At 41.4% G+C, this 23,759-nt stretch overlaps 2 protein-coding genes across 4 annotated transcripts in view; one reads left to right on the top strand and one right to left on the bottom strand.

The window, feature by feature from the left end:
• Positions 1-23,759, top strand: part of pspc1 (paraspeckle component 1) — a 76,941-nt gene that overhangs the window by 27,894 nt on the left and 25,288 nt on the right. The window contains exon 6 of the mRNA XM_048181453.1: positions 240-345. Within this exon, the coding sequence (XP_048037410.1) occupies positions 240-345 (106 nt within the window). The remainder of the gene's footprint in view (positions 1-239; positions 346-23,759) is intronic.
• Positions 16,770-23,668, bottom strand: LOC125263447. 3 transcript variants are annotated; one of them, XM_048182432.1, is made up of 11 exons: positions 23,295-23,668; positions 22,410-22,497; positions 22,185-22,319; positions 21,993-22,097; positions 21,726-21,876; positions 21,410-21,546; positions 21,236-21,329; positions 20,812-21,141; positions 20,544-20,724; positions 19,995-20,122; positions 16,770-19,903 (listed from the first exon to the last, which is right to left on the bottom strand). In XM_048182432.1, the coding sequence occupies exons 6-11, from the start codon at positions 21,508-21,510 to the stop codon at positions 19,580-19,582; spliced, it is 1,158 nt and encodes a 385-aa protein (XP_048038389.1). In that variant the 5' UTR covers positions 21,511-21,546; positions 21,726-21,876; positions 21,993-22,097; positions 22,185-22,319; positions 22,410-22,497; positions 23,295-23,668; the 3' UTR covers positions 16,770-19,579. The 3 variants fall into 3 exon arrangements, with proteins under 3 accessions (XP_048038389.1, XP_048038388.1, XP_048038390.1); XM_048182431.1 differs by having other exon boundaries at positions 22,410-23,668; XM_048182433.1 differs by lacking the exon at positions 22,410-22,497.

The following is a 23,759-nucleotide window of genomic DNA, read 5'->3' as shown; positions in this document are numbered from 1 at the left end:
GTGCCTTACCAATTCTAACAAGCACAAAATCTGTAAATATGTGGGCTTGTGTACCTTTCTCATTTGGCACGAATCCAAATGTTTTCATGGTTTTGATGTAACATATCATTGCTAACCTATTATTTCTTTTGTAAACAAAGCTTTGTGCTTCACTTGTGTTGAAATATTCACGTTTTGGTGTACCAGATGGTCGATCTGATCATGTGCAGTTTAACTGAATTTGAGTTATATATGCTTAGGCATGAGGAAGAGAGACGTAGACGTGAGGAAGATATGATGCGTCATAGAGAGCACCTTGACATGAGACGCCAACCAGATGGATTCAAGCCCAGTTTCGTGGAGAATGTGAGTACAGGCAAAATGCACTTTGATTCTGATGTGTTTCTTTTAGCAGGGCTCCAGACTGAGACTGAAATGGTCACAAACAGTGTTCCCTCTAATTTTTTTTTTTCTTGCTTTTCTCTATTTGGCAGACATTTTGGCCACTTGAGCAAAAACGTTCTTTATAACCAGACCTTTTGAAAACAAGCAGTTTTACAGTGCGGTGTTTACTAAACCAGTCTGTACCAAGAAATACTATTAAAAAATCACTCAGTACTCATCAGTGAACAGTTCCTCTGTCAGAACAAGCAATCGTGTCTATGTTTGGAGCGTCTGATGCCCATGTATACATAAACACCACTGATCCTCTCCAAACAATCTTCTCTAAAACACGCTTCTTCAGCGAGCATCCATTACAAAAACATGGATGATTTGTTTGCGCATCAATAATAACGGACTCGCGCACGCCTAATGTATGACTCCTGTATCATCTTGACCTTCATTACAATCATCATCCATCAAAACATTATTAGCGACACTGGTTTTCTTTATCCAACTGAGAGATGTAGTTTGCGTAGCCTATCCTATGTTCATGTTGGGTGTTTTGAGCTGCCATTCAGTTTATATTTCACACAGCCCGATGAGAAACGGCTTGAGCTGCTCCAAAACAATCACAATATGTACAAGAGAGGTGGTGCTTTGTTCATTTTTTTTAATTTAAAGGTGCGGAGGCTGCTTTGATTCCGCTTCAGAGTAACACTGGGTTTGAGTGTCATGAGCTGCTGTGCTGTTGGCTACTAACAATAAACTCGTTTGTATTTACTCTTGTGTACTGTACGTTCATGTTTTGTGCATTCTTGTCGTTTATTCATCATCTGTGCTTTATTTTTCGTGAAGCATTTTGTTGCGCATCACTTGTGATAAACAGATCCACTCTTGCATTGCATGTGTAACAGTGGGCAGATAGTAAGTGTTGTGCAGGTAAACCACTGTGCACAGACAACCGTTAGAGAATGCAGTGTTTAGCATCATTGTTAGTGCACTCGCCTCGCATGCCAGCAGCGATCGGGCTGGGGTTCGAGACCGACTCGGAGCAGGGTGGTTAGGATTGAAGAGTGAGTTTTAGAGGTGGAGCAATGAGGAGAGGGGTGTGTTTGTTTTGGTTTATTTCAGATATCAACAATGTCCAACAGCATTTTTCAAAATCTACTTACTGCTCCTTTAACATATTAATAATAAAATTAATGGATTACATAAATATATTTAAATGAATTTTAAGTCATCTCGTGGCCCCCCTGGAAGATCACCGAGGCCCCCTAGTGGGCCGCGGCCCCCCGGTTGAGAACCACTGAGTTACACTGAGATTGTTTGTGACAACCATGATGTGTTTTTGTATGGTCAGTTATTGGCTAAAGACAAAATTAAACCATCAAAATTAAATGTTTATTTATTGCTAATGAATTTGCAGGATTGTCTATATCATGGGTTTTCAGATTTTTTTTATGGCAAGGAGCCCCTAAACAATCCACTTGTGAGATCAATTCTTTATTAGGTATAATATAATATAATATAATATAATATAATATAATATGATAAAACAAATTGAAGCATTTAAACTGATATCTATTTACTTTTCATTTTCAAGAAATGTGAACATGTGAATTATTTTATAGTAATCTAAACAACCCCGATGTTTATTTCATGTCTTTGCGTTTGCATTGCCTCTTGCATTGAGCTATTTGGTCCACAACCATTGAAGTATTCCTACAGCAACTGATTTGGCACATGTCATTCTCTCTCTATAGCTATGTTTCCATCCAAAGTTGCAAATTTAACCTATGGGCACAGAGCGCGCAGACCAAGGTTTTTATAGTTTTGCATTTTTCATTAGTTTTTATTTTTATTTCGTTTTGACTTTTTGTTTTCAAATTCAGTTTAGTTTTAATTAGTTTTTAAAACCCAAAGTGGGTTTGCTAGTTTAGTTTTTATTTTTTGAAAATGCTTAGTTTTAGTTTAGTTTTTATTAGTTTTAGTGTTAGTTTTAGTCTTTTTTTTGTAATTTGGGTTATTTGTCAGGGGCAAGATTCAAAAAGGTCAGAAAAAATATTGTGTAATAATAACTCAACAAAAACATCATACAATTTTAGAAAATATTCATTCAAAAATAAAACCAGAACATAAAATGTACATATGGGCACAAATATGTAAACAGTCTCAACACTCCACAGTAAGTGCAAAATGTGTAAGTGACGTGTGCCAGTAAAAAACCTAAAGAGCCAACAGACTAAAGAAGACATACATGAACCACATGGATTCAACCCATTTTTGAGCAAGACATTTCTGTCAGATTGTCAGGGAGCTCAATGAGAAAAGAACATGACAAATAACAAATTTAAAAAAAACTTTAAATACAGTTTTTGGTCCCACTTTATATTAAGTGGCCTTAACTACTATGTACTTACATCAAAAAATAAGTACAATGTACTTATTGGGTTCATATTGAATTGCAAAACACTTTTGCTGCTATTGAGGTGGGATACGGGTAAGGTTAGGGAAAGCCTTGGTGGTATGGGTAGGTTTAAGGGTAGGGGTAAGGTGTAAGGGATGGGTCAACAGTGTAATTATAAATGTAATTACAGAAATTAATTACAGATGTAATTACATGCAGGTGTTTTTAAAATATAAGTACAATGTAAAAACATGTATGTACACAATAAGTGCTTTGTATCGAATGATTAATTTAAATGTAAGTACATAGTAGTTAAGGCCACTTAACATAAAGTGGGACCCAGCTTTTCAGTTTTTTTTGTGTGTGTGACACCTTCACAAAATATACACATTTAACACCCTATACAAAATTCACATCCGATTGAAATTCCTTTACCTTTTACAAAATCCACACGCCGTACCAAAAATCTACACATCTTCTATACAGAATTCAGACCCTATACAAATACCACAGCTGTACAATTTTCACACCCTATACTAAATTTACCCTATACAGTAGCCTACTCATCTGGATTGTAGCAGCAAACATTCAGTGTAAAGGCCAATTCACACCGCACCGACAAACGGCAAAAACACGTCTGTTGGAGATTGTTGGATCGGTGTGATAACGTACTCGGTTACTAACGTAACCTCGGTTCCCTGAGATATGGAACGAGTACTGCGTATGGGGAAAAGTCTCCCTTTTTCCCCGTTACTGAAGCCTTTTTCAATAACACAGTGTAACTGCACCGTCATTGGTTCACTCATAGACAAGTTGTTGAATCAATGACGGCGCGGCATAGCTGCGTGGCCTATGCGACAAAACGCGCGAACTTTCCCGCCGAAATGGGCGGGGTTAAGGGCTATATAAGCAGGCGTTTCGCCATAGGATTCAGGCCAATCGACTGAAGCGACGACACTGAAGCCGCAGCCTCGTGGCACGGCAAGTAACGCAGTACTCGTTCCGTATCTCAGGGAACCGAGGTTATGTTAGTAACCGAGTACGTTCCCTTTCGATACTTCACTCGTACTGCGTATGGGGAACGAATTCAACCACGCCGTGCCACGGCAGGGAACGACATAACTTGTTTTGGACACCGAGAGGGGACCAAGAGAACAAGTAAGAAGGCCAAAGCCGCCGTTAACCCTTGTTACACTACAAAAGGAGATGACTCCTGAATTGGCATGAGGCGGGGCTCGAAGAGGCTGCCTGGTCACACCGAGAGGACCCGAGCTTGTAAGGTCGGAACGTCCAGATGATAGAATCTGACAAAAGTGGACGGCGAAGACAAGCCGGCCACCTCACAGATGTCTTTAATGGAAACTCCATTGGACCAGGCCCAGGAGGAAGCCATTCCTCTAGTGGAATGGGCCCTAACTCCTATGGGGCATTCAACGCCCAAGGAGGAGTAACAGAGATTAATAGCGTCAACTATCCAACGCGAGAGACGTTGCTTTGAGACCGAAGACCCTTTGGTGCGGCCACCAAAACAAACAAAGAGCAATGCACTGACAGGGCAGAGTAACTCCAGCTCCTGTTCGTCCGCAGAGGGAGGAAGAGCAGAGAGCGAGATGACCTGAGCTCTAAACGGAGTTGAGAGCACCTTAGGAACGTAGCCATGCTTGGGTTTCAGTACGACCTTAGAGTCATTAGGCCCAAATTCGAGGCACGCAGGGCTCACAGAGAGGGCCTGCAAGTCGCCAACACGCTTGACCGATGCTAGTGCAAGTAGCAGAGCGGTTTTTAGCGTCAGAGGCCTGAGGTCAGCTGAACGCAGCGGCTCAAAGGGGTTTCCTTTAAGAGCCCTGAGGACCAGTGAAAGGTCCCAAGTGGGAACAGTGAGGGGACGAGGTGGATTTAATCGCCTAGAACCCCTTAAGAAACGCACCACAAGGCTGTTTCGACCCACCAACTGGCCAGCGATAGGAGCATGAAACGCCGCGATGGCTGCTACGTATACTTTGAGCGTTGAAGGGGCGCGCCCCAAATCTAAATGCTCTTGGAGGAAAGACAGTATCGGGGATACGTCACACTCCACGGGGTCTATGTTGCGTGTGGAACACCAATCAACAAAGACTGACCATTTCTGGGCGTAGAGGCGTCTCGTGGACGGGGCTCTCGCCTGAGATATGGTATCTAGTACGTCCCTGGGAAGGCCAGCCGGCTCCCATCGAGGGACCAGAGGTGTAGAGCCCAGAGCTCTGGCTGTGGGTGCCAGATTGTTCTGTTGGCCTGAGAGAGGAGATCCCGTCTCAGGGGAATGGGCCACGGGGCTTTCGTGGAAAGCTTGAACAGCTCTGAGGACCAAGTCTGGCTCCTCCAGAGCGGGGCCACTAGAAGGACTCTGTGTCTGTCTTCCCTGACTCGACTGATGACCTGCAGGATCAGCGCGATCGGGGGAAATGCGTAAAGTAGTGTGCTGGGCCAGGTGTGGGCCAGCGCATCGACTTCCTTTGAAAAATATGTTGGACAGTGAGAGTTGTCTTCTGAGGCGAAGAGGTCTACCTCTGCCTTCCCGAAGAACTCCCAAATTTTGAGAACCGTCTGGGGATGGAGCATCCACTCGTCTGAGGGGACGTTGCTCCATGATAGCATATCTGCACCCAGATTGGTCTTGCCAGGTATGTGAGTCGCCCTGAGCGACTGAAGCCTTGGCAGTGCCCACTCCAGAAGACGTTTCGCCAGAGCGCATAAGTGGCTGGACGAAAGACCGCCCTGGTGATTTATGTACGACACCACAGTCATGCTGTCCGATTGGACTAGGACGTGGTGTCCCGTCAAGTGAACCTGAAATGATTGAAGGGCTTTCATCACTGCCAACATTTCGAGGCAGTTGATATGGAGATGGCTCTCTTCGTGGGACCACGAGCCGAAGGCCGGTCTGCCCTCGCACAGAGCCCCCCAACCTGAGTTGGATGCGTCCGTCGAGAGCACCGTCCTTCTTGACACCGCCTGTACCCCACGACTGAACCAAGTAGGGTTCATCCAAGGTTTCAGGGCTAAAAGACAGGCCTGATTGACCTTGAGACACAAGCGGCCATGCCGCCAGGCATGTGGAGGGACCCGGAACTTCAGCCAGTACTGTAGAGGCCGCATCCGAAGAAGGCCGAGCTGCAGAACTGGGGAGGTGGAAGCCATCAGCCCTAACAGCCTCTGGAAAAGCTTTAGAGGAAGATAGGCTTTGTTCTTGATGGAAGCCGCGAGCTGCTGTATTGCCAGAGCACGCTCTGGCGAGACCACTGCCGTCATGCAGACTGAGTCGAAAACTGCCCCCAGAAACGAAATTCGTTGGCTGGGGAGCAGCGAGCTCTTGGCTAGGTTGACCCTGAGACCCAGGCATTGTAGATGGCTGAGGAGCACGGATCTGTGGTGTTCTAGCTCGACTCGTGAATGGGCCAATATGAGCCAATCGTCGAGATAATTCAGAACCTGGATTCCCATCTGTCTGAGAGGGGAAAGCGCCGCGTTCATGCACTTGGTAAAAGTGCGAGGAGCCAGAGACAGCCCGAAGGGCAGGACCATATACTGGTATGCCACCCCCTCGAACGCGAATCTCAAGAATTGTCTGTGATGGGGGGCTATCTGGATGTGAAAATATGCATCTTTCAGATCCAGCGAGCAGAACCAGTCCTCGTGACAAATCTGTGCGAGGATCTGCTTCAGCGTCAGCATTTTGAACTTCCTTCTCATGAGGGAGCGGTTCAAAAGTCTGAGATCTAGGATGGGCCTGAGGCCATCATCCTTCTTGGGGACCAGAAAGTAACGGCTGTAAAAGCCTGACTCGCTCTCTGAAGGGGGAGCTATTTCTATAGCCCCTTTCTTCAGTAAAGTCATGACCTCGGCCCGGAGGACGAGAGCGTCGTCCGAGTTCACTAAGGTCTGAAGTACCCCGCCGAAGCGAGGGGGCCTTCGTGCAAACTGGAGCGAGTAGCCTTGCGTTACGATCCCTAGGATCCAGCTTGACACATCGGGGATGGCCTGCCAGGCCTTGGCCCGAGTGACAAGGAGTTGAATAATGTCGGATGACAGGCCGCCGGGTAGGGGACCGTACACCGAGGGAGGTGGAAGAGGAAATTTGTTCTCTCTTTGAGGAGATAAAATAGTGTTCGCCGTGAAAACGGCGTTTTGTTTGGGCGCAACGTGTGGGCCCAACTGCAACACAGAGCATTTCTCCCACGCCCGGAATTAAACGAGGCAGAGGGGAGACTGCATGAGGGAGCTTTTGGGGTGGTCCGGTCACAACGAGACATTCCCCAACCCTCTTCCTTCCTGCTAGATCAGGACGTCTTCGGAGTCACCCGGTCCAGCACAATCTTGGGCCGGGGTCCCTGGCGTCTCGGGAAGGAGGTTTGGCGCTTTGCAGGGCGAGGGCGCTGGCGATGCTCCTTAGGCGGTGCTGCTTGAGAGGTGGATGGGGCTGGTTTGGTCTGCTGAGCCGGCGCAGTCCTGGGGCGGCTTGAAGCAGAGGCAGAGCTGGAGCGCTTGGGCAGAAAGTGTCTCATGGCCTGAGACGACTTCTGCGCCGCGGTGAAGCGCTCGGTGAAACCATCCACCGCTGGCCCAAAAAGACCGGAAGGGGAAACCGGGGCGTCCAGAAAGGCCGTCTTATCCAGATCCTTTATTTCGTCAACAGCAGTGAGGGCAGAACGGTGTGTCGTGTGGAGGCGGGCGGAGTACGGAGCGCGCCATGACTTCGTAAGCTCCTCGTGCACCTCAGGAAAAAATGGAGTGGATAGCTGCCGAGGGGTCTGGCGGCGGCCTGGCAGGAACCACTCATCCAGGCGGCTACACGATGGCTCCTCCGGCGGGGCCCACTCGAGGTCTAGCTCTTCCACTGCTCTGGATAGGATGCGGAAGAGCTCGGCATCCATACCCTGGCCATGTTCAGTGGGCTCCAGAGGAGGCGGGGGAGCGGGGTCATCCGGCTCGCCAGCCGATCCTTCCGCTTCGGAAGCCGCGAGGGACATGGAGTTGTCCGGCTCCTCGTCAGATCCTCCAAACGAGACGAGGTCGCTCGCATCTGCAGAGGGACGCTGCTTGGGTCGGGAGAACATGACGGGGGAATGTTCTCTTGTGGGAGAAGGTGAGGCACACGGGGGCTGGGCCGGCGTGAGCTCGCACAGCTCCGGGCGCTGAGTCGCTCTACCCCGCTGTCTCTTCCTGGCTGGCTCGCGGGAGGAAGGAGACGGGAGGGCGCGAGCGGCGAGATCGCCTTAAGTGAAGAAGGCGACCCGTGAGCGCAGAGAACCGAGGCTCATGCTCTCGTTCAGTGCAGGCATGAGGCTCCAGCGAGCGCGCCCTCGGCGTGGGACTTGCCCAGGCACGCGACGCACTCGCTGTGTCCGTCGTTGTCGTGCAGAGGGGCTCTGCACGTGCCACAGGAGTGGCGCGCCATTTGAAGCGACGCCGCCGCCGTTATAACGGCGATTGGGGGGCTCTTTTAGAGCGGCGAGGGCCGCGGAAGCTCTTTCAGGGCGGTAAAACCGCTGAGAAAAACGCTCTTTTAGAGCGGCAATAAGCCGCGGGGAAGCTCTCAGAAGGCGCGCCGGATGGCGGCAGGAGACACGCTGAGAAGGCGGCCGGAAGCAGGAGGTGGGCGTCTCGAGGACGGCACTTGGGGCGGCAGTCAGTGAGGGCGCCGGCGCTGTCTCCGACCGGCGAGTTCAGCTGGGTCCGCTGCAGGAGCCTCTTCGGACGGCGGCAAGAACTTCTTCTAGGCGGCGAGCTTCCTCAGGCTTCAGAAGGAGATCAGCGAGGAGATGCGTTGTCGTCGCTGAAGGAAAAAGGACTGAATCCTATGGCGAAACGCCTGCTTATATAGCCCTTAACCCCGCCCATTTCGGTGGGAAAGTTCGCGCGCTTTGTCGCCGTAGGCCGCGCAGCTATGCCGCGCCGTCATTGGTTCAACAACTTCTCTATGAGTGAACTAATGACGGTGCAGTTACACTGTGTTATTGAAAAAGGCTTCAGTAACAGGGAAAAAGGGAGACTTCCCCATACGCAGTACGAGTTAAGTATCGAAAGGGAACCCTGTTGACGTCTGTTGGCGTTGGTCGGAGTCTGAACATGTTTAATCGGCGTTTGTCGGGTCGTGGAATGTCTGCGCAGTATGAACAGTTTTCCAACAAACGGCAACCAACTCTGATGTAATCTGACCTTTCTACGAACCGTTGCCATGACGATGAGGCAAGTACCCTGCAAAGACAGCTGTTTGATCGCGCCCGCGCCTCACGCACACACAGCAAAGCACCGGAAACGTGACATCACAGCTTGTTCGTTATAAAAAATAAAATACAGTTAAAAAAAAATGAAAACATACAAAAGGTACAATAGTCCATAGTGCAATCTGTGCCATTCAGCAAGAGCACATTAAGAGAGGTAACGTTAACCACCATGAGCAACGCAGGTTTACCTTCAGTGACACTAAAACTCTGTAAACTTGGTTTTTTTCTCACAGCAAACATTAAGTGTAAGAGTAAACAAATGACATAACATTATTTAATATTTGAATCACAGCTTATATAGTGTTTTGACATCGACAACCCAAGTGCATTTTACCTCAAACTTGCAACTAGTTAACTGTCTACAGTAGCAATCGCTTCTCGGGTCGACATTAACACACTGACAAAATTATAGTCAGAATAAAAAATATTTTTATACCACTTTTTAATGTGTGATTGTGTAAAGGTGTTCACGAAATACCAACCTTTCGCAAACTTGCTTTTCAACGTCGAACACTTGTTCTCATGAAGAGAATGTTACTTAAATCATATTATAGTTAAGTTTTTAAGGTGACTAGACTAAAAATCGAAATCGTGAATCGGTCAATTGTTCTGAAAAATCGAGATTTTATTTTTTTTGCCATATCACCCAACCCTACTTGAAGGAGATGAGTGGGGATAGGATCAAGCGGACAGGTAGTAGGGTGGTTGGAAAGGATGGGATTGGAGAATTCTGCCTCTGAGAGTGAAGAGAAGTAAGACAGAGTGTGTGTGTTTGCTGTTAAGTTGTGTTTGTCAGATTGTGGTGTAGAGAATTGGCCACTAATGGTTCTTGTTTTATTTTTGATGAATGTGGCAAAGTCGTCAGCTTTTAGAGTTGAGGAAGGATGGGAGGAGGAGGACAAAGAAGACAGGAAAAGTTTTGAAAAGAGTGCGATAGTCCGAAGTATTGTTAAAGTGCCCCAATTATGGATTTTTGAAAATTACCCTTCATGTAGTGTATAACATAGCTCTAAGTGAATGAAAACATCTTGCAATGTTTTAAATCTGAAAGTGCACCGTATATAAAGTTATTGTCTCTCAAAAGTAAGAGTAGACTCTGAGTCAATTAAACAAGTCAATTAAAGTGAATCCCAAGCTGTTTCGTTGTGACATCAAAACGAAACTTTAGCATATTGCCCACCCACTTATTGCACGCACAGACACCAGGGAAAACTTGAAACCCCTCAAACACTGCTAATATGTGAAGAATCACTGGTTAAAGTTCATCTTTACAACAATACCACAGCAGTATAGCCCGAACCTGCTGCTTCTTCAACCTAAATGCTTTCAACAAGGAATTTGCAAGCCCGTTGTTATTGAAGGATGGGTCAGTACCTCAGTACCCAGTTTATTTGGACCAGCTTCTTCCTTCTCCAAATTACAACTTGTAAGTATAATTAATAATTGTTGCTGTTATGTTCTCTGTAGCATGCACAATATGTATTTAGTTGTGTGTGTTGCGCAGCTTGTAGGTCTCCGGCTAACAAGCTACTGTAACAGCAATATGTGTTTGCTCGCAATTGTCTAGAAATGTGTCAAATGCTTTATCAATACATTTCTGCATTGGGCTAATGCATATGCGTTAGCCCAATGCAGAAACATATTGATAAAACACTGCAGTTGTACACCAACATATTGCTCTATTCTCTAGACTGTTTGGGTGTTTAACACCGAGCTGTGGGCTAGGTTTGCTAACATAAACACAAAACAAATTTTTTCCTTTCTTAGTCTTTATTTTTAGAACAGAGCAGAGCACCATCATTATTATAATAAAATGTAAGTGATGCAAGCACTGTATACAACTGACTGGGTCATCTGACCCATCACCGAAGATTCGCATCACGCAAACGAGGGGTTTGGAAAAATGAATCGTTGAGCGAATCGTTTGGGAGTCATTGAGCAAATAAGGTAAATATAAATGCATATTATCAGACAATGAAAGTGTTTTTTGACCTTGCATGCTTGTAAACCTTTTGTTGGGGACTCCCAAAACAAAAATAGGAAACTTTCAAATGCCATAATAGGGGCAATTTAATTTTTTTGTAGTAGAATGATATTTTAGCAGTTTAGAAGGAAGAGAGGAGTGACTGATACAAACTAAGGTCAGTGGGATGTTTCCATTTGCAGCACTTCCTCTCTGCTGTCCTGAGTTTAGAAAGACGCTCGTGGAGAACATCAGACAGCCAGTGGGTGGAATAGGCTGGGGTGGATGAAATTTTTAGCAAGCTGTTAGAGGTGCTTTTAGAGCATTAGTAGTAGCACTGTTAGTATCTAGTGATGAGAACTGATTAGGGGAAGGAAGAAATTAATAGTGCACATATGATAAAGGCACACAAATTATCCAGTGCCATTATCTGGTTGACATTTTAATGTACAGTAGGTGTCAGTATTGCACCTTTGTTATGGGGAACACATATTCACTATTAACTACAACTTTAGCCTCAATAAACTGTTGTTACAGAAGTTATTACTCTTTGCCTCCAGATGGTTCATAATAGAGCTGCAAGGATGTTAACCAGAGCAAAAAAAATTGACCATATCACCCCAATCTTAGCATTGCGCCATTGGCTCCCAGTCCATTTAAGGATCCAGTTTAAAATTCTGTTGTTTGTTTTTAAAGATCTTAATGATAAAGTCCCCTCTCATCATCTTCTTCCACGTTCATCCAGCAGATCCTTAAAGGTTTGTTCACCCAAAAATGAAAATGATGTCATTAATGACTCACCCTCATGTCGTTCCAAACCCGTAAGACCTCCGTTCATCTTCGGACCACAGTTTAAGATATTTTAGATTTAGTCTGAGAGCTTTCTGTCCCTCCACTGAAAATGTATGTACGGTATACTGTCCATCTCCATAAAGGTAAGAAAAACATCATCAAAGTAGTCCATGTGACATCAGTGGGTTAGTTAGAATTTGTTGAAGCATCGAAAATACATTTTGGTCCAAAAATAACAAAAACTATGACTTTATTCAGCATTGTCTTCTCTTCCGGGTCTGTTGTCAATCCGCGTTCATGACTCCGCAGTGATGCTGCTGACGTAAGACGCTGCTGACGTGTTATCTTGTGCGCCCGAGCTTTGTTTACAGTCTGAGGGAGACACGCTGTAAACAAAACAACCTTCGCAAACATGTCTAAGGTTTTCGACAAAGAGGAAGACTTGAATTTTTTACTCGGCCATATTTATTTGAACCCAAATACATGGACGAAGAACTAAGAGTGATGGAAGAAGCTCCTACACATTAGCAACCGCTGTCACAAGCAGCGTCACTGCGGAGTCGTGAACGTGGATTGACAACAGACCCGGAAGAGAAGACAATGCTGAATAAAGTCATAGTTTTCGTTATTTTTGGACCAAAATGTATTTTCGATGCTTCAAAAAATTCTAACTAACCCACTGATGTCACATGGACTACTTTGATGTTTTTATTACCTTTCTGGACATGGACAGTATACCGTACATACATTTTCAATGGAGGGACAGAAAGCTCTCTAACTAAATCTAAAATATCTTAAACTGTGTTCCGAAGATGAACAGAGGTCTTACGGGTTTGGAACGACATGAGAGTGAGTCATTAATGACATAATTTTCATTTTTGGGTGAACTAACCCTTTAAGGTCTTCTGATCGGTATCTCTTGTATGTCCCTCAATCATGTTTAAAAACCAAGGGCGACAGAGCTTTTTTAGTTGCTGTCCCTCGCTAATGGAATAAGTTGCCACTGGATATTTGCCTTGCACCTTCTATTATCATTTTTAAGAAGAGGCTGAAAATGAAATATTTTCTCCCAGACGTTTTAATCTAATTTTACTATGGTTTTATTGTATTATTGTCTTCTATGTTGTTTTATTCTGATTTTTTTCTATACTCTGTTCAGCACTTTGATCAGCTTTGCTGTGTTTAAATGTGCTATATAAATAAAATTTACTTAGAAAACGAAACCTACGCTGCATGCTTCGCTTGTGTGAGATTTTGCTTAATGCTGAACAGTATTATTATTTTATTTTTTTTATTTTTTTTTTACAAATCAATATAATCATGTAATAATAATCATTAATATATCATGAATCAATAATAATTATTAATCAATAATTATTTAATAATTTTGTATTGCAAATTAGGCACACAGATCTTTCACCTACATTTGTAACCCATACGTAATTTGCATTAGAGGGGGTGGGACACCTGTCTTGGCGAGCTACCTCCAAACAGGCCATGGGCTACTGGTAGCTCGCAAGCGACGTGTTGGAGACCCTTGTCTCAAACACTATAGTCAATCCAGAGTAATGCTGGGAACAAGTAGCAGGAATAAACTTCATGGTGAACCTATACACGAATACATCTACCTCCTTGGACCCAAACTCAGGCCAAAGAATCTCAAGGGGCATGAGCTTGAACTTGGTAGCATTTCATAGGGCTTGTTTCAAAAGATTAGGGACATGCTGTACTAAAGGTGCTGCAGAAAAAGCTGGCTCATACTGTCCAAACAATTTGTTGTAACATTCTCGAATAACATTCATGCCCAGAACACTGGAAACCCAAGAGGAAATATCTGGGGGATCTTTACAATAAGCACGCCACGTTTAGGAATCACTTTGGCAAAGACTTCCACATCCAGCTCTAAACAGCCTATATATGGAATACCTATGATATGAGTGAAGTTTTTCTAAACCCTACGGCTCAAAGTTCTGCATGGAAAAAAAAACTCTCAGACACTGTTGAACACCTAACAAACAAGGAACTAGCACCCCAGCAAAATTAACAGTCATGTGGGGGCAGGGAGATAATAAGGGGGCTGTAGCAACTTATAATGTAATAACTGCACATAATGTAATAAGTATTACAATTATTATTGTAATATACTGTTCATAATGTAATAATTTTCTCAAAACGTAATAAAATCTTGAGCTCATAATGTAATCATTTTTACATTGAGAAATGTATTACATTAATTTATTACAACTCACCAAATAATTTATTTCATAATTGTAATAGCTTTTAAAACATAAAAAATAGTATTCCCTTACAGTACATTTTTAAAAATCTAAATCAAGTCTTAAACTACCTGCAAAATAATAATAATAATAATAATTATTATTATTATTATTATTCTCATATTTTTATTAAACATAAAGCATTCGTATTCCTTAACAGTAAATTTTAAAAATCTAAATCCAGTCTTAACCTGTCTAAAAAAATCCACCTGATTACTGATATTAGTACTACTACTACTATTGTTATGTTGGCTTGGGAAAGCCAACATTAATATTAATATTATAAAGCGGCGAGAATATTTTTGGTGCGCCAAAAAAAAAAAAAAAAAAAACTGATTCATTGTGCTCCGATGCTTCATGAAGCAATGTTTTGAAATCGGCCATCACTAAATAAGTCGTTTTTTTTTTTTTTGGCGTACCAAAAATATTCTCATCGCTTTATAATATTAATATTGAACCACTGAACTCACATGAACCGATTTTAAATATGTTTTTAGTACCTTTATGGATCTTGAGAGAGTAAATGTCATTGCTCCCTATGAAGGCCTCTCGGAGCCATCGGATTTGAATTAAAATATCTTAATTTATGTTCCGAAGATTAACGAAGGATTTACGGGTGTGGAATGGCATGAGGGTAAGTAATAAATAACAGAATTTTTATTTTTTGGTGAACTAACCCTTTAATGCTACAAGCCCCAAACTTTCCACAGACCTGGGCCCTAATGTGTAGCAGTGTGCTATATCTTTTTAGACAGGTCAGAGTTACAGTTTTCAAATAATAATTTATCAAAGTTAATTTTTTTCCCCATTGAATTGCATTGATTTCATGAAAATGCGCCTCCAGAGGAGCAGTTCCGTCCACTAGAGGGCGCGCCAACATAAGAAATCATTTGCTCATGCATTCACTTTCGGTTTCGTCAGTTCCTCATTTGTAACTTACGTGTTTTAAAGCTTGCCAGTTTGAACCATTCTAGCGAATGTATTAATATACAATCAATTGAAAACATGAGATACTTTTAGAGCTTAAAAGATGTTTGATGTGATAAATAGAAACGCACTCATAAGTCTCATGTAACCCAAGCAGCGCCTGCGAGGCTGCCGCTCACAGAGCACATGAGACGCTCATGCATTCGAGCAGATGAGAGAGAGATAGAGAGACAGCTGCACGGAGCTATGAAAACATTAATATAGAGTGAAAAGTGATTAAATACGACTGAAAGATCAGATTTCTAAAACGGATGCGACAATGCACTCTTAGAAGAAAAGGTTCTATATAGAACCAAAAAAGGTTCTATCAGGCGCTACATATATGGAACCCCTAAAAGGTTCCATATAGAACCCTTTTTAAGGGTTCAATCAAAAGAACCCTTTAGGGTAACACATCAACATAATATGTAATCATTTAAGACATTTTTATTAGCATTTACAATGACACAAGCAACATAAAACACACTGCAATTCATAGAGCAATAGTTAGAAGAGTTAAAGGTGATAGAGAGGATTTTTTCGTCGACTGAGAATCCAAAGACCATTACTGAGTTTTTGAAATGAGCGCATGCGTAAGAACAGCCCCCCTCCTTCACAGCTTATTTCAAAGGAATGCCTCCCAAAACTCGTGCACGAGTATAGAGGGTATGCACGTGATGTCACCGTCGACCGTTACGACTGCAGTCACGCTCACTGAGTGGCAAAAGACTGAAGGGGCTCGCACACCGGACGCGAAGCTCAGCGCCTCGCCACGTCTTTAAAATTCGAACGCATTGTTTTCTATGAGTGTACGCACACCGGCGGCGACATTCGGCGCCTGTCCGTGGCGCCCAGCTACGAACCCGGAAAAAAATATAAAACAATGCGTTCGAATTTGAAAGACGTGTCATGGCGCTGAGCTTCGCGACCGGTGTGCGAGCCCCTTGAGCGGCAGCATTGGTTTTCAACGTGAATGTCGCGACACACAAAACACATCCAAAATGGGAAAGAGCTTTGTGATTGACTGTACAAATAGCTTTGATACAAAACCTGCGGTATATATTTAAAAACTGCAGAAAGCAACAGGGAAAAAAAGCAAATGGATCACTGCAATTCACAGAAACAGTGGACTCCAGGCAGAGAAACATGGATTTGCAGTCATCATTTTGTGTCAAATTGTTGGATTTTGAGGTAAAATCATACCGTATATATTATATTGTTATATATTATGTTGACAACTCATCAATTAAATATTTCCCATCTTATATTCTGCATAATTGCGTGTTTTTCAACAAACAACACTGCCAAAAACTATACTATAAAAACTATATATGTTTTAGGGCTGGACAATATGACGATATAACTTTGATATAAGTGATTTCGCGGATTTAAACCTACCGATATTGTACACAGCAAATTCTGGTCTTTGGAATAAACTCCCTGGTAGTTAAAATCAACTCAATCTGAGTGTACATGCGTGACCATCAAATAGACTCCAGCACAGTGTTAAAATAACTCTGCTCTTGGAGTTGAATTTTTAACACTTTTTTAGAGTTAAAATTTAACACTTTCTGGAGTAAAAATACTAATCCTACAGTGAGTAACTGTAACTCTGAAATTGAGTTAAATATGAACTCCTTTACCAGTGTTAAAATAAACACTTAAAAACATTAAATTTTACACTTCTTAGAGTTAATATTTAATGTTTTATGTGAAAATGACTACACAGAATGCCATACTCTTTAATAACTGCTTTTATTTAAGCAAATCCATACATTAGCTTTAGAAATTCAATGCATGGACACACTTTGAAATTAACTGCAGTCATAAAATACTGTAAAATCTAACAGCAAAATGTTTACATTTAATAGGCATTTAACAGAGTGCCAAATAAAACTGCTTAGTAAAATTGTATAAAACGTTGTCAACACATCACTGCATTATATAAAATCAAGCCGCCAGGATTATTAAAAAAAAAAAAAAAAAAAAAAAAAAAAAAAGTAGTGCAGGATTGTGTAATCTGAGGTAGACACTTTTACATCAGATGAAGTAACAAGGAACAACTTCACAGTGAACTCATTTAAATAAGAAATCAGATAATACAACTCTCTGATACAACATAAAATTGTGAATCACACCCATATGACATTTGGGCATCAAAAGATTTGAAATGTCTTAATCTTTCTCTTTCTATAACCAGTACCTTCCTTGGTAGGTTTTCACTCACTTGAAAAGCATGGACGTGATCATGGAAAAATGTTTCATGCTCAATCAAAACAAAAAACACTTTACCATTGTGTAAAACGATTGAGGTTATTTTGCTGAAAACTGGCATGTTTTCATCAGTACTCGTGCAAACAAAGAGTCCAACACGATACTCAACACCACAACATCTTACCCACTTTGTGAGATTGACAGTGGCTTGTGAATCAACATGGAGAGATTCAGTTATATTTTCTGAAAATTCAAGTGTCTCAAGTGAACACATTTTGACTGGACCAGACTCAACTGTCTTTAAAGACAAGCATTCCCAATGATATGCTACTGCAAACTGGTGTTTATTTGCAAGCGAAACTGTCAAATTTTTGAAGTTCTTCACAGAATCTTTAAAAAACTTGTGTTTCGCCTCGAATCTCATGGTCCAGATATGAATGAGTGGTCCGATCTTTCTAATGCACCTTGGGTAATGGACCATAAAATGGTGTTTTGGAAGCAAGTTTTTTAATGGGTACAGTTCTTTAAAGAGTTTATGATGTTCAATAATGAGGTGCTTTAAATAGACTGTCATCCCCTCAGTGATTGAGTAAGAGAACACAATATTTATGATGTTCAACAATAAGAGCAACAAGCGCCAGTGCAAATCATCATCTGGTACCAGGTCACCAAATATCAAAGGTATGTTTGTGACTAAACACAGTGTTTGTGATGCATTTAAGCCTATTGCATGTCCTCCGCAGTCAAGATTAATATTTGTGGGCTTGTTTTTAGTTTCCATATAGCCATAATTAAAAGCATACATCCTGTTCAACAAGCTTTCTTTAGAGATGAAATGTTCAATTAGATATTCAAAAAGTAGTTTTATCTCATATTGACCGACCCCTTCCAAAATATCATGCATGATATCGACAGCATAGTTTTCCCCAGTATTGAAATACTGCAAAGTATTGAGCATGCTTTTCCTCTTGATGCCAAAAGAAGAGGTTAATGTTGGATCATCTACCAAACTGGCATAATGCTGATCATTTAGTACTGGTGATCTTAAAGTCAAACTTGGGTCATCCTCTGAGAAAACTGACTGAGCTGAAGATTTATCAATTAAGCAAAATCGACAGAAATAATTTGCACTAAATGATTCCAAGAACCCAAGAATGCTATGCATACCTAAGTTATCACCAGTAATGAGAGCAAGTGTGCCACATACAGGTTGTTCAGCAAATGGAACAGCAATCCCAACAGTTTCTAATATTTTCAAGTCCCTTATTAAAGGTTTCAGTATTTCATCAATCCCATATTTCTTAACATCTTGGGCATGGAACAAAGATACCAAATGGATGTTCATGAGGGCAGAATTCACCTTTGGAGCAAGATTTCTAAGAATGAAGTACAGGCAACCAATTTTATGAATTCCTTTTTTGGAACCAAGAGGATTTGCACATTCAAACTCGTCATAGTATAATTGAATTTGGAGAGCAAACTTATTAGTCGAAAATAAAGGATGATTTTTAAAGTAACTACCATCGCAGAAGTCTTCATAGATGTCAGACTGAGTACATGTTTGCATCATCTCACAAATGTTTTCATTTCTGAAAATGAACTGGAATGTTTTCAAAATTGGAATATATATGAATTTATCATTAACAGGAACTTGTTCATAAGTTCCAGTTTTGTTATTTCTTCTGGTGTCATACCTAACACCAAGGCGCAGTTCAACAGGGTCTACTACTCCCCATTTGTCTCTGAAATACTTTTTCCATTTGGTATCAGAGTTCAATTGGCTGAAAGGGTTGTCCAAACTTTTAAATAACTCTTCTATGGCTGGTCTTGATGGATTGTTACCTGGTAGTAAGTTTAAGACATGGTCCTTAATATTAGACTGCAAATCTTCCACAAATTCCTCCAAATTTTCAATTGTCGAAAGAACTACAGTATTTGGTACACCACTTGCCATAAGTTTTGCTATAATGGACGCACACATATCTTTCTTGTGAGTAGATACTGAAGGGACTGCTTCAAAATTTGGGCACTGGGATGAAGTAGAAGGTATTTCTTCATTTAAGGTATGAGAATTTTGTTCTTCACTTTCATAACTGGAAGGGGTCTCATGAGGGTCACATTTGTCACTAATTGAAGAATGTATCTTAATGAGATGTCTCCTAAATCCAGAATAACTAGAGAACTGCAAGCAACAATCTGCTTGACCACATTTCAGTCTTAGATTTTTCCCAGGATACATTCCATGAATTAGTTTGAGGTGCCTGAACAAAAGCAAAGCTGAACAAAAGGATGAAGTGCAGAGGAAACAACTTAACATTTTGGTTACATAAGACAATTAGTGCTTGTTCAACAGCCTTGCTCTTAGCTCTTTGACTCTTGGAGTTTCCTCAGTTGTACTTATATCGATATTGTACACAGTTGTCTGCAAAAATGTGTACAGACTGGACAGAGCATCATCATACTTCACACTGAAAACAAAATGGGACTTGAACAGCTCGTCAAAGGCACCCAAGGATGTACATGATTGACAAGGCAGAACTTTTCTGTCCAAGACAATGTAAAAGGTGGAAACCTGTGCTTTTGAAGTCCCTGAGGCGAGAAGATATGGCTGAGGGTTTCCTTCAGTTGTCAGGAGATGATCATCAAGGCTTTGGCATGACTGAAACATAACATAAATGTCCCCTTTATAAATAATTTGTTAAAAATTAGGCATCAAGTACAATATTTGGAATAGGATAGTCTTAACAAACCTTATGAAATTTGACCAGATGATCTGTTGCCTCTCCAACACTGATCTTCTTGGGCCGCTTTCTTCCAGCTGGTTGTGGAGTAAGAAGATGAAGCAGGACAAATAGAGAAGCCATGTCACTGTCCCAGTCTGGAGACAGAAAATAACAGTAGTTATTTCAAACCAGTCTGTTTATGGCATCATTAAGTTAACAGTGCGGATTGTGTATCATAATACTGTATTTTACAAGTAAAAACTATTAGTGGGGTGGTTATTAGTTGTGTGATGGAGAGTAAACTAAATTTCTAAATTTCATACTGTACATATCCAAAGCCAAGGTGGACTTTTCCACGTATAACTTTTTTTTTTAATTCAAGTAGTTATGAACACCATTCACAAAGCATGAATTTACTGATGAGCTTTTGTAATAGACTAAATTTTATGAAATAACCGTGTTGTGTTTTTAGCAGACTTTTGGAGATAAATGTTTTTGGGAAATAATCAATAAAAACTTTAACCAGAAGATTAATTGATTCAAGTAAAAACATTACTATTTTAACGATGACTGTACCTGGATCATCAGTAGGATCAGATCCTTCTTTCAGTACAGCTTTCAGATGCTGTTTCAGGAGAGCAGTCTCTTTAAGGTTCCTGGCCTCCTGGATGACTTTTTCTTTGAAACTGGTGTTCCATTTTTCCAGAAACCTTGAAGCAACCTCTGCTCCAAACATTAGTGAGAAGTCTTGCAAAATCTAATTAAAAAACAAAAGCCAACCATTTAAACATATAATGTAACATAATATTTTTAATAAAATTTCATATTCTTATTTAATATTTACCAGTCCTTTGACGTCCAAGAAACGAGGAAACATTTGTAGTACATCAGCTGAGCGCTGTGGGTTGTGAAGAATCTGCTGACGGTATTGGAAAGTTTCTCTCATCTTCTGGAACACTAAGTCACGGTCAGTTGTGTGATTGAGGAGAGACACAGCTTCCAGACATTCATCTCCCATTCGCTGGTCATCTGTTCCAATCGTTCTTGATGATGTGGGACCTCCTTTTAGCTCCACTCTGCTCTGTGATGTAGAGGTGGTTCTGAATTTACGTTGCACGGTCTTTATACGCCACTCAAGAAAGCCTTTGTTGCTCTGAATGTCATAGAAATGTTCCTGGGAGGAAGCAGTATCTTATGTTAGACAAAATAATACAATTACAGTGACTCAAGCGTGTATAAGATGTTTATGGTTCGGCAGGCAAACTTACATATCCTTTTTTAGAGTATGGGTCTTTTAAAGATGGGAACAGGGACACAATCCCAAGGGCATGGAACTCCTTTGTTGCTTTACTAACAGCTCTCCTGCAAAGATTAAACTAATGTCTTAAGATTCTTGTCTAATTTTTTTTTAAAGGATAAAGCCATGTCTTGAAGGTTCTTACCCTTCTTTTTCATGCATGTGAGCTACAATTATGTTCACCATTAACCGCCTTGTGGAATCTTTCAAACTCCCAGTGTCTTCATACTCTTTGATCACAGTCATCCCTGCTGTCTTAGAAGTTAGAATTTGCTTTATATTCTAAAAGAAAATGTTTAAAAATTAATTTAGAAAAATTACAACCACACTTGTAATTTTTTAAACAAAAACATTCATCTTAATCAAATAACCATACCATTGAATACTTTCAAAATGCATTTCTTTTCCAACATTATGTCTACAGCATAAGATCTATTTGTACGGAAGTAAAAAAAAATTACATTTTTTGCACTGAAACTGTCTGTTAAAGCAGGTTGGTTGAAGGTTGAAGCATTTGAGATCCAGAATCACTGCTGCTTGAGATAGACAATGTATCTGTCAGACTTGGGGAGGAGGGTCCTTCAACAACCCCTTGCTGCAGGACAGTCAAATCTGAAGATCACAAAAACACATTAAAAGGCATATACAATTGAAGAACTCTTTTATGTACCATAGTGGATATATCCAGGGTCAGACAAAATAATCACATTATATATATCTCTGCTTACCACAAGTAGTGAGCGTAACATATTCTGTCTGATCTGAAGAGGCACCAAACTCTGTCAGGTCTGAGAAGTCAGCAGAATTCTTGGATGTTTCAGCAAACAGAAGTTCTGAAATGCACACAGTTTGTCTCTGAGTCAAGACACAAACTCAGAAAATATCTATAAAACAAAACAAACATTCTTTTAATGTCCTACCATCATCAGTGTGGATGATAAAACTCATTTCTTTGGTTGTTGCAAGTTCTGGAAATACATCCTCATCCACCTCTATGCCCTGGTCATCTGTGACTTTCAATGTTGTATTCTCTGGTATCATAAACTTCTGTTGGACTAAACCATAATACCAACAGGTTATTTACAAAAGAAATTACAAAACTGGTACTTAGTCTTTATTAACTAAATACTAAATTTATAACTTACCTGCACTAAGAAAATCTGAGAAACAAACTTCTTCCAGTTTTATATATTTCTTCTTCCCTCCAAGTTGCACTTTTATCAACATTGTGACCTGAAATTATAGAGAAAACATGTTATTTAACATGAACATGTTATTTCTCACTCTCTGTGTCTGTGTCTGTGTGTGTGTGTGTGTGTGTGTGTGTGTGTGTGTGTGTGTATGTGTGTGTAAGCTGAAAACCACGCACTCTCAAGGGGCTCGCACACCGGACGCGAAGCTCAGCGCCACGACACGTTTTTAAAATTCGAACACATTATTTTCTATGAGTGTACGCACACCGGCGGCGACATTCGGCGCCTGTCCGCGGCGCCCAGAAAACAATGTTAAGACATGTTGTGGCGCTGAGCTTCGCGTCCGGTGTGCGAGCCCCTTCAGACGTATTTATCATAGCTGTTACAATTCAAAAAATTACAGGCCTAACGTTACACTTTCACGGCTCAAAATTTATTTTATTAGCAGGGTACACTGCAGTTTATTTAAACATTATGCTACAGACATAAGGCTGCTGCTGGATAAAAGATATTAGGCTACCTCGTCGACTAGCTGAACAGAATGAAGTTTTTTTGAGCGGAGTCACCTCTTAAGTTTGACGGCAAAACACACATTTTCAGAAACATGGTGAAAGGAAAGATGGTTAGCTAATGTTAGCTCGTTCACATCAGAAAAAACAAAGAAAAAAAAACCCAGCACAAACCAGCCACATGTTCGAGTTAACTTACGGTCAACAGTTCGCCACGACATTACAATACATAACGTAACAGCTACGACAAAACGTATCTCCGTTAGAAAATATCAAACATTTTAAAATATATATTTTTAATATGTATATAAATACGCTTTTTACATACCTCAAGACGATGTAAAACTCCATCACCTCGTACTGCTGTTCTAGGGTCGTGTCATGGCGCACTTTCTTAACATTTAACTCCAGATGTGGTGTTAAAACACGCTCCTGAACACCAATGAATGAACTCCAAAATAAAACACAGCCAAGGAGTATCCCATAACACAAACTTTAGTCAGAGTTAAAAAATAAACTCCAAAAATCTAACTCTTTCACACTTTTATGCCTAACTCCTAATTTTTCAACTCCAGAAATTTGCTGTGTAGTTATATAAAATATTCACAGGCAGATTTGCTTTATGTGTCTCCTCTCCGTCGAAATCAGGCACATATAAATGTCAGGAAACACGATTCCAGGCTGCATGTCAATATCCAAGGATTAGGTTTATTTGACAAGTTGTAAGGAACACATTCAATTCCAACCTTTAGCGTAATTCGTTTGTTTTACTCGCGTTTTCGCAGTTTCCTCT

Source organism: Megalobrama amblycephala, linkage group LG2 (assembly GCF_018812025.1).
Source record: "Megalobrama amblycephala isolate DHTTF-2021 linkage group LG2, ASM1881202v1, whole genome shotgun sequence".
In the NCBI taxonomy this organism is placed as follows: domain Eukaryota; kingdom Metazoa; phylum Chordata; class Actinopteri; order Cypriniformes; family Xenocyprididae; genus Megalobrama; species Megalobrama amblycephala.
The sequence above is the reverse complement of the archived record's forward strand: the minus strand, read 5'-3'. Positions and strand labels throughout refer to the sequence as shown.